Here is an 11,817-nt window from a genome sequence, read left to right on the forward strand (position 1 = left end):
CACCAGCTCTGAAGAAATGAGGCTCTTGTCTATCTCAAGGTTAGCTGTCAGAGGTAATATAGTAAAATAAATAACAAACAAAAGAGAAAATGAAACACAAAAAAAGACACTATACGGAAAATCAAATTCAAAGAATCTGTTTATATGAGCCAGACCACATATTAAGCTACATATAGAAAGTCTGAAAGGGAGAAAGGCAGACAAACAGATGGTTTTTTAAGAGCATGCAGTCAATATGAATTATGGGGCAACGTCAATGAATAACATTTGGGAGATGGAACACTTGTGTGTGCTTTTTTTTCATATTTTATGGTTTTGGACTTGATTTCCCAACGTTTACTTTGATACTGCTTTCATCTATTATTCTTGTTAAGAAATTAGTGTTTAAAAGTTTGTATTTGTTCAGAGTTGTTCTTTGCTTTCAAAAAAGAAAATAAAAAAGAAATGATCTTTTCAATTCTGCCTATAAGTTATATAACCAGTAAAAGGAGCCACAGATAGAAGTAATTCATTTTATGACAGTCTCCCATGTCTTGTGATACAGCAAAAGTTAATTAATATGCATGCCCATATTAAGTATATTTATACTGGAATGTGTAAATTAATTACTTCGTTTTTAAAAATGTTGACTTTTACTTTCTATAATTTACCTAAAGTGAATGTGTCCCAATATTTATGGTTACATGATATTACTGGGCTTAAAACAAAGTATGTTCTTTGTATTAAATGTATTTATGGAATTACACAATATATATATCATGTTATTCTTATCATCCATATTAATCATGATCACAACTATTAATTGCTTGACTACAAAATGAAAATAACAGTTTTGATTTTGCTGTCCCAATAACATTTGGAGATTGCCCCCTGGATTAACAACATTTTTATAGTAATTATTATGTAGAATCACACTGCATATTTTATTTTTTCAATGTATGCTTGTGGGATTTAGTGTGGTTGTACACACACTAACTTTACTGTCCTTGCCTTGACATCATTTTAACACATGATAAACACCAAGTTAAAGGACAGCCTCCTCAGTGTTTAAGAGTCTGTAAAAATGTGTCCTTGTATCGTGCAAAGTAGGGAATAAATCAATATTTGCGCCATTTATCATCTTAGACCATGGCCTTTTAAAAAAAACAACAACAGTACATTCAAATTTCCTTTACCCATTTTGTATAAATTGGTATGTTGGTCTGAGGAACAATTCCAAGGTTATTCTGAGCATTCTTGTTTTCTTCACTCATGGCCTTTAACACTCATTCTAGGCCATAACACACATTGCAGCCACAGTCTGTTGCACTTGGGTAGTTTCTAATGTTCAGACATTGATTTAATTCTTTATTGAGTCTTTTCCCACAACAACATTAAACTGTCTCATTTAGCGCTCCTATTGATATTTGTGCAGAACAATCAAGAAGCCTGTGCTCAGTCCAGTGTTGCGTTGAATTCTTCATTCTGTACTGAACTTTTAAATGGATACTGAATGAACCTTGAACAATGCAGAGGGACCCACAGGCATAATATAATTCCATATTTATAGTCTACATCACTGGTTCTCGAGCCTGCCCGTTGAGAACCAGGCACATATTTAAAAAAAATACAGTTACAATATATGACTATTTACAAATCTATAAAGACCAAAGTTCATAACTACGCTCACTCTGAATGTCCAGTGCTAATTCATTACTTTAACCAATCTTCTTGCTTGTTTAGACTTCTGGTTAACTTGTTTTTGCACTCCTAAATTGTCCTAAATTTAAAAAAATAACCCACTTTTTAGGATACCTTTCCATGTAACTCAGCACACATAACTTTAAATAGCTAAATAGCCTCTCCTCAGCTTTCTTACACTTATGACCTGAACAGCACTTCATAGGTGAGCAATTGAGAAGTCAATACTAGGAGGTACTGTAGCTGTGAACAGTCAGGTGGGAATGACAATGTAGCGGGCAATCCCACAGTGAGCTTTTATTTTCCTTAGGAGGACGTATAATTGCTTACACAGGCAGCAATCGTGAATGAGAGTACATCTGAAAGTTATCTCGGGAAATGGCACAAAACAATTTCCTTTTATTTGCGGAAAACAAAATAAACGAATACGTTCCAAATAAAAAATGAAATCACTTCATTTTTTGAATCACCGTATCAACACAGTTTAAGTAAACTCAAAAGACACAGTGGCTGGGAACCACTGTATTAACTGCCGACACAGTAGTCTCATCTATGTTATAGTGCAGAAAATACAACGCCGGTAGCAAATAACAGAATATATGAGCTAACGTGAAAAAGGTATGTTTCATAGTCTAAGAGTAAAACGAATAGGGAAGCAGTTCTGTTTGTTTCTAAAAGTACTTAAATCGCAGCACATACATGTATATCACACTTATAAGTTATATATACACCCATCACACTAAACACAAACCCCCCAAAGAGCAATACACCACCCCCCTCCAAACTGAGATAGTGCGTCATTGTGTCATCTGACGACCGGATATGCGGTCATGGTTTTCTCGAGTTTCCGGGTTCTTTCCCACCAATTAGCGACTGAGGTTCAGAATTTGAACGTAAATGTGTGGTTCAGCTTTTGGTGAAGAAGTGAAAGGAATAAGATAAAACGTTTTTCTTACTGTCTTTTACCGGTGATCTTAACGTGTTGGAAGTTTTAAAGGTAGGAGATTTATTTAAAACATGTAGCTAGATAATTAAGACAAAACTAGGAAAAAAAAGGTGAGACGTAATAGCTTGTTTTTGTTGGAGTGTGCTAACCGTTTGTTGTGTTTTCTGTTGTGTCGGATTCAGCCATGTAATATAAACACGAGAGCTACGTAATGTGTCTGAATTGAACTACAATTGCATGTTCTCAAAAGCTTCTTAAGGCCTTTAGTTTAACTAATCTCGTAGTGTGGACACGGACCTCTAACATTTTCTTTCTGCTTAAATGATCCTTTAACTTATTGAAATTACAATTCACTAAATATAATGCAGTGCTAATGTAGCGTGCTGGGGCGAGTACAGTAACTTATCGTTCCTCTCTTGGTATTATTTATTCATATTTTTACTACACGATAAGGTAGCAATATATATTGGCGAAATGTTGTTACGTTGGGCATTCAGTATCGGTTGTTTTTCAGTCAATTACGTGTTACAACCTAAAGTGTTGACTTCTATGTATGGTTATCTTAAAGACAACAAAGGGGGGCATTAAGGCGATATGCACTCGGTCTTTGTTTATTGTAGTTGACTTTGCAGAAATATCGGTGCTTTATTTTTTTTGTTGCATTCCTGGCATGTTGCATATGTGATGAATCTACCATACAACGTCATTACTAACATTGGAGCGATGCTAACGTTTTACAATATTGCAAGTTAATCAAAGTTATTGTTATACTTTTTTTTCTGATATAAAAGCGCAGTGCACTCGAGATCTTTTTAAAACCTAAGCGAAATAGGAACAAAAAATCATAACAATGACTTACTGATGTCTTTCTTAAAACGCTTGTAAAAATGTCATGTTGTAATTCACATCTGTAAGTATTGTTAAAATAAAACCCAATAAAAATAATATGTGCATGTGCCTGTAAAGTGCAAAGGAAGCAGCCAGATCTATATAGAAGCCTCCGAAGGTTTCCTGTTTCCCCGCGGTATTAAAAAGGAGAAATGTACAGAAGACCTCCAGTAATAGTATGAGCATGTACCAGAGCTCTCCAAAAACTGCAGGCAAATGGTCAGTGATCTCCACAAGTTAGGGTATTGCCTATATATGTATAAAAATTTAATCTCTCACTTTGTAGTGTCCATTCTAAAAAAAACAAACAAACAATTGAGGCCATTAAAAGTATTATGTTTTGGGGTTGTTTTGTGTATGTGGATCCTGGGCTTGGAGAATCATCGACTTGTACATGTAGCATGACATGTTGGTCACACACCTGGTTCCTCCACCACAAATCTCAAGCTTGCCCAAAAATGGACATCCTAACATTAAAATGATCCAAAGCCAGCTTTCACATTGTGTTAGAAACCGTAAGGCTGACAGCCATTAAAGAAGACTTAAAATGTTAGGTGCAATCTCAAACTCCTTACCTCAGTCCAATTGAACATTTGTGATATGAACACAAGAACGCAGCTCACAAATGGAAACCATAGAAGACGAAGAACCTAGAGCATTTCTATTTGGATAAGTTGTAAGAAAAATATTTCTCATAAATTGACTTACTGTATCTGTGCAGTGCAATTATGATTACAGTATGACATTTTTTCAGCATGACCTGATATCCAATCTGTAAAACTGTCATATGATGTTTTTGTTTCCATATCATTGGAGATATAAATAAATCCAAAGGGCACAATTTACCCTAGTTTAGAATATATATATATATTAGCATGTATTTAACTTGTCTTTGAGATGGAGAATTTAGAGCTGTATTTTTTATTTTAACATTTTCTATTTTTTGGGGAAGTCTCTTTTTTCTGTAGGTTGTTTACTACTAACTGAAATTCATCATTTAATTTAGTTTCCTGAGTCAGAGACTTCTCAGATACGTTTCACGGGTGGATTTAAATTTGAATTATGTGAAAAATCAAAGTATGATGGATCCCTTACCTCATTTGGAAACTAAACCCTTGTTCAAATTACATGTACATTATTGTACATCAAGTTCTGATTTGTATAATGATCTAAATACCCTTTTTACCTTAGAGCCTTGTTGGGGATAAGACAGGACACTGTGAGGCACTGGGAATCCTTCTGTGCTAATTAGTGGATATTCAAGCTATCCTGTTCTGCCTATGAGGGGGTTCTACACAGCAGTGGAACTTTCTCAATGAATAGTAACACATGATCTCAGCTGAAAAATGAGGAGTGTATTACTTAAACTAATTTATGTTCTCTCTTCCAAATTTGCAGTTCTAACATGCCTAGAGAGAGAGTCCAGAAGAAGTCCTTCCAGCAAAGCCTGGAGGACATCAAGGACAAGATGAAAGAGAAAAGAAATAAAAGACTTGCAAGTGCCTGTACCAAAAACAAGGGCTTAACAACAGTGAATAGCATTAGTAAGTATACTATTCTATGTCTGATTATCATGTAGTATAGATGTGGAAACTAATGTGTACAGCTTTTCTAGGATTCTACTAAAAGTTTTAAAGATGCTAATATCACCCATTAAAACAATATTCTTTGTTTGGCATATGGTAAAAGTGGTGTGCTTGTACATATATTTTATTTTCTCATATGTTCAATATACTGGCAAAGAATGTGTTGATTTACATTTGATGTTTTTGGGGGTTTTTTTTGCAGATGCTTCTACATTTATCTTAAAAAATGTTCAGATTAAAAACAAGGCATTGGCCCTGGCCCTTCAAGCAGAGAAAGAAAAAGGGAGACAGTATCAATGTATCATTTTACAGTTGAAGAAAGAGTATCAAGCTCTGATGTTTCATGTATTCACATTGAAAAGAGAACTCGGCAAGTATGAAGCACAGGGCAGTACAAGGGTATGTCCGATACTTATTATAAAAAAAATATATAGATGAGTTTCTAGAACTATTTGCAGCATTGATTACAGTACTTACTCGGAGCTTCAGAATGTTGTTTTGTAAAATACTGCTATTTGTAAAGCATGTTATTTCATAATGCTAAATCTCCTCATTCCACTTCAGTTGGAATTTAGTTTTATGCAAGGTGTGTGAGCTGCCAAAAATTCAAAGGTCTGACCCTAACCCAAACCCGGATGATATACAACAGTATATAAGTTTTTGCTATTAGCTACTGTTTGTACTGACTTTTTGACTGCATGTTGGTTGCCTTATTTTAATATGTAACTTAAAGTATATATGTATACATACACACACACCCTGTCAATTTTTAATTGCCAATTGTTTTAAGAATTTTCAGCAATGACCCCTGTACCTTCTCAGGAAATAATGAAACGTTGGTATGCTCCAGTTATTTTTTGAAGTGAAAAAAGTTTTATTTCACAAGTAATCATGCCATGTTTATCTTTCAACAACACATTTTTTAGAGTTTATCTCTGTCACAGCCTGTGGATCCAAAGGTTTATCCTGCTGCAGATATTCCAGTTAGGTAAGCTCATCAAAGTATCTATAGTCATCTGAGTTAAATAAAAACTGTCACAAACCTAGAAACAAAATGAAATTTACTTAATATTGAAACCAAAGTCTATTTATGACAAACTATACATTGTTTTAAAATGTCACTGTAATTACTATTTGTACTTTGTTGTATACTGTACTTTGTTGAAATACATTGTGAATATTACTCTAATATGGTGCCTTGTGTATCCGTTATAGTGCTTCTGTTTTGTCTGATAAATATCCTTAAAGTTTTCCTGATAAGGGTAATGTCAAGAGTTTATATTTAACTTCTTAATTTTCTTAAAATCTTAATTTTGAGCAAAGAAAACTAATGATATTTTTGTTTGGGTGATTTTTCTGTACCCTACAATATGTTTTACTTGAAGTGGAATATTCTGTATTAAACAATGTTAAGCTTGTTTTTGTTTTAGAGCTAGTCCCATCTGCACTGCCGATACCAACCTTAATGAAGGACAAACTAACGATGATGAATTACAGATTGCTCAGTCTTGCCCTTCAAGCAGAGGTATGCAATTTAAAAATGTAGAACTAATTAGGTTTCCATATTTTATCGTTATACAAATACAACAAACTTAATTTACTTAAAATACTTAAAACTTAAAATTAATTTGTTTAAATCACAGAGTCAACAAAAGGAGGGCAGAAGCTTGATGAAAACAAAGAGGAGAACCTTTGGCTCGATAATGTTTTGCCAAGAACTGTGACAGCGAGACGACGAGAAGACCATAGAAGACTGCCATCCGTTAGCAAAGATTCTTGCTCTAATGAAGACAAAGATGTGACCGTTTCTCCTCAAGTTAAAATAGCAAATGAAAACAAATCAGACAGTAGCGAAAAGGTGTTTGTGAAATCACAAAATCAGGAGAAAAGGGCAAAACCATTGCACAGAGACTTGGAAACTTTGCCTGCTTGTATCCACGATGTCAAAAGTTCAACGCCTGAGCCTCCAGGCAAGACTCCTTCAGCACAGAAAAAGGATATTGAGACTAAGACTGAAAAGACAAAGAAAGACAAACATGAGAAAGTCACATTGAAAAGGGAAAATAATCCCAGAGCAAGATCAAAAAGTAGAGAGCGTCCACAATCCAAGCAGAGACCTGTTCCCAATGAGCAATTTAATGTATCGCTTGGTTCAAATGATGCTTTTGATTTTAACTGTGAAGAAAGTATACATGTCACACCTTTCAGGGCCACTAACAAGCAGAATCGGACTGATGGGGACATGCTTTCTGTAGATGCCTGCCCAGTTTCTACTTGTGGGAGTAATACAGATCCTGACAGTAGCATATCTATGGATCTGGATGACAGTCTTTATGAACCTAAGAAGTCTAAACAAAATGAGGTGACACCACCCCGAAGATCCAGGTCAAAAAGGAGCTCTGTTCTGCAGTCAAATCAAAAATTTGAAAAAAATGTTAACATTGAACCAAAAAGAGTGTGCATCACAGGTAAGAATGTGTTTTGTTTTTTTTTTGTTGTTGTTGTTGAAAGTATATTCAACATAAGTGTAACTTTTTTTGTTTCATCACATTAGCATCTAGAGGATATAATGGCACGAAAGAGACAACAGTAGATGGTAATCTGGAGGTTAAGAATGGGACTGTGGATACTGTGAACACTAAAAAAAATCTAGGTAATTATGGTCTTTTACTGTTTTCTTCTCCAGGAACCACAGAGAACTGCTACAATAGTTTAAATGCTGGTTCAATGGTTCTTATTCATTTAAGGGCTCACTTTGAGAATTACTGCAATGATTATATGAGCAAATGTTTATGTAAGAAGAAAGTACTTGTTTCATGCTATAAAGGACTTTTGACAATATAAAACCAGTGAAGACAAATCAATATAAGTTATTGCCTCCATGCTCTTTCTGTAGACTTCCTTAACTGGGGCGGGTTGTGATGGCCGAAATATTAATGCTGGCTTCAGGCAGGCTGTTAGCAGTCTCCCTGACACATTGGTGCACATTACTGTGATGCTGCCTCCAGAGATAAAATGAAATGAGGTCTCAGAATGGATTGTCTGCATTTCAATTGAAAACAAAATATTTAAATTTTGATATTTTAAGTATAGGTGTGTTCTAGATTTAAAAAGTCAACAAATGGACTAATGTAATGAATAATTTCCATTTCTAATCATTCGGAGCGAACTGACTTCTTCAGCACTATAGTACTATGTTGATGTTTTTCCCCAAAAATATTCCTGTTACTTATATATATAAAAGGAAAATATTTTTTGACAAGCATTAAACATCTTTAAAGTTTCAGAAAGTTCGTATTTGCTGATTAGTTCAAATGGATGGAAGAGTTTTTGTGAGAAGAGTACTAATTTGATTTTTCATCACTGTAAACTGCTTATAAAACTTACCGTAAATCTTTAAGACCCGTTAACTTTTTGGAGGTTTATTTTTAACAGGTCCGTCCATTAACCCACCACCCTGTCGATTCAGGCTTAGTGATGTGACAAATATTTCTTCTGCAGCCTGTGCAAAGGAATTTCAGGTGTATTCCAACGATTCACTACAGCCTTCTAACTCGGAGACATCATGCTATCCTGCTCATAAACGTCGCTGTACCATTAGTATTAACTACAAGGAGCCAACTCTAAATGTGTAAGATTACTTTATTAATTTTAAAGCAATTTGAAAACATACAACTGGTTTATATTTCATTTGTAATTATATGGACATGCAGTTTTCTTTTCATTCAGTGAGAACTTTAATTATAACTAGCTGTTTGGTATCGAAAGTGTTTCATATGAATTAAGTTACCATGGTGTATCTATTTTAATCTGCTTCTGTAACTGGAAATTAATTGTTTATCATTTTTTTTAGGAAACTTCGTAGAGGAGACAGATTCACAGATACCAATTTTTTAAGGTCACCAGTCTTCAAGCAGAAGAAGAGGAAGACCAAATCTATAGAAAATCAAACACTTGAGAAACGCAGCCCTTTATCACCTGTCTCTAAAAAAGTACTAGCATATGCTAGTTAGTCAAGTGAATTTGTTTTAAATACAAATCAAATTTGCTGTACAAGTAGGGAAAACCCTTATTTTATAAAGTTTATAATATGCAGTTCCCTGTATATAAACATTTCTCTTTGCACATCCATACACTTGCCTTCACAAAGGTGATAATACCATTGTAATAAAACTTACCTGATTATGGAGCGATTACTCACTTGGTCCCTGTTATTGTTTCCTTCTTGCTCCTAGCCACAAACTTTTGTGAAAGAAGCTCTTTGCAGCTAGAAATCCAGTAATGACAATGAGCACCAAATGGCAGAACAGAAATTGTTTCAGGACCAGTATATATAATTCTTTAGGGCCTCTATAACAATGTAAACTTGGAAGTGTATAGATGTGCAATGTACTTCTAAAATTGCTGAACCATTCTCATGTTATTGTTGGACTTGTATTTTGCACAATGCAATGAGATTCCTGCTCTCTTTTTTTAACATCCAAGTTTTCATAATGCTTTTTATCTTCACAGATGTATAAATTACAAATTTGCGAGGCATCTTTGTGAAAGTATAGCTTGTTATAGGTGGTTTTAAATGTTTGTGACTATGCAGTCTCTTCTGAGCTTTTTATGTTTTTTTTAAATAAAATGTAAAAATTTGTAAATTGATCAACTTCATTCTGATTTTGTACAATACTGAAACTATCCTTAAAAAAATTGAATGATAATGTCATTAAGATGTTAAAGGGTGATGCTTTAGTTTTTATCATAACATAAAAAAGTATGCTTGGTCCCACTTATGAAGTTGGCGATCTATAATGTATTGTACTTTTTTGTGTCTAGATATACCACTTTAAATATTAGTAATGTAAAAATAATGTGCATAGATGACATGTACATTGAGATCCTTAAAAAATCAATTCCAGTTTTCAAGAAGTTGAAAGGTTACAAAGAAGAGGAAGCTGTCGGGGAATCTCGTCCGGCAGCTTAATGAGTGAAAGGAATGTGCATAGTCTGCTTCAAGAATATATCTGTTGTTCCACACTCTTACAACCTTTTCTCTTAAAGTACCTCCATTCTTAGTTTTAATGTACTTCCAAGTATTTACCACTTGTGTAATGGTTTGTTTTTCACAGTTGATTCTGAAGACATTGAGAGGATTGGCTTTTTTGAAAGCTGAGAATTTTGGACATGCATGAGGCCCCTTAGGGACTTTTAAGATTGAAATGGTTCATTTCTTTTAGGCTTAAAGGAATGTCTTAGATTTGTGAAAAGTACTAGAACCATATCAATGTGCTGAGAGGGACAATGTTATAGAAGTATAAATTAAATGCTGTTGGTGAATGATTCCTTTTTTTTAACAGTTGCCTAAGAAATTCTAAGAGTAAGAGTTATTGTACACCATCAAAAAAAGTTATCTTTCTAATTCTGAATACAGGAGGAATTTTTTAAAGAATTGTATTAAATTAGTTTGTAATGTATTTTTATGCATTTATAATAGGGGAGGGACTGCTTGTTGCTTACAAGAAAAAGGTGGCATTTTAAGTTTTTCTACATCCGCTCTCAATAAGTAGGTTTTGCCATTTTAAATTTAAGGAAGTTTAGGTACCCAGCCCCATCACACTTGGAACAATCCTCTAATATCCATATATTACTATTTATTAGTGAGTGGTTATGAGAGATCCTCCACTTTGTCTATACAATTCTTTACCGGGATTTGCAGGGGAAATATACTCATGGAAAAGAGAAATGCAACACCTCCTCCATGCTCTGGCCCTCCCATATCTGTGAAGAGGACCTGATGCCACTGCTGACGAGTCCATTGTAGCCACTGTCTGGCCGAAGCCAATCGGGTATGAAGTCTAGGAGGTTTGCGCAAAGGGCCTCTGACAGGTCGCCTTGCTCGGAGCACGGAGCCTCACTGTCCTGTCACTGATGTGGGCATTGTGTCTGCCGGCAGTTCCAGCAGCAGTACGGGTGGCATAGCTGAAACAATCTCTCAGATGGACCAGTCTGATGTGTCGGTCCTGCTCTGTTGTGATCACTCGAGGGCGACCGGATCTTGGGTGGTCATCTGTCCTGCCGGTCTGTCGAAACTTTCTCTGCATTCGGGACACAGTGGAGCAGCTTACTCCATAGTGTCTGACAATGCTGGCACATGACGTGCCTGCCTGCAGCATGCCAATGGCCTTCTGCTATGCTTCTGGTGCCATTTGAGGCATTATGGAATGCACAGAAAACTAAGTGTGGCCTTTTTCTTGTTTTGACCTAACACCTAAGCTTTGAATCAAGGCCTTTTTAAAGGTGACCTGATCAGGCATTGTTCCATCTGGACTTCGTTGGGTAAACGTGCATCTAATGAGCTTTCATGTGATTGGCAAGTTGCAGTGCTTTCCTGTACAAGTTGTATTGCTGGTCAGAGGGCTTAAGTTGACAACTTTTTGTGACAGTACATAAGCTATAACTATAGTATTCTCATTCTAGAAAATGTTTCTTTTTTTCCATCAGTATGCATTTACAGCATCAAAGGCTTTATAAAATGCTTCCATTTCTAAAAGCATAGTTAAGCAGTAATGTTAATACCATTTCCCTCCAAACTAAAGAAATGCATTATTGCACTTCTAATACTGCTGGAAAATGTCTTGCATATTTACTGTAAATACATACATTATGAAACATCTTGTGAGAAGATGGGCACACTTGGTACATAAACTGAAACTGAAAACTTACTCTAGT

The 11,817-nt window shown here is 35.2% G+C and overlaps 1 protein-coding gene across 1 annotated transcript; it reads left to right on the forward strand.

Moving 5' to 3' along the window:
* The first annotated feature begins 2,598 nt into the window (after nt 1–2,598).
* sgo1 (shugoshin 1) lies at nt 2,599–9,317 on the forward strand. Its single transcript, XM_088929685.1, has 9 exons — nt 2,599–2,677; nt 4,913–5,058; nt 5,303–5,499; nt 6,027–6,088; nt 6,531–6,625; nt 6,744–7,568; nt 7,655–7,753; nt 8,536–8,731; nt 8,954–9,317. Exons 2-9 carry the CDS (start codon nt 4,920–4,922, stop codon nt 9,111–9,113), a joined length of 1,773 nt encoding a protein of 590 aa, XP_088785811.1. The 5' UTR covers nt 2,599–2,677; nt 4,913–4,919; the 3' UTR covers nt 9,114–9,317.
* The last annotated feature ends 2,500 nt before the right edge of the window (nt 9,318–11,817 follow it).

Source organism: Atractosteus spatula, chromosome 12, assembly GCF_055471065.1.
Source record: "Atractosteus spatula isolate fAtrSpa1 chromosome 12, fAtrSpa1.hap1, whole genome shotgun sequence".
In the NCBI taxonomy this organism is placed as follows: Eukaryota; Metazoa; Chordata; class Actinopteri; order Semionotiformes; family Lepisosteidae; genus Atractosteus; species Atractosteus spatula.

Excerpts from the sequence above, each read along its gene's own strand:
- sgo1 (XM_088929685.1), top strand. The coding sequence starts at position 4,920 with ATGCCTAGAGAGAGAGTCCAGAAGAAGTCCTTCCAGCAAAGCCTGGAG. Across the intron at positions 7,569-7,654 it reads AAAAAGAGTGTGCATCACAG|CATCTAGAGGATATAATGGC; the intron begins GTAAGAATGTGT and ends TCATCACATTAG. Across the intron at positions 8,732-8,953 it reads AAGGAGCCAACTCTAAATGT|GAAACTTCGTAGAGGAGACA; the intron begins GTAAGATTACTT and ends CATTTTTTTTAG.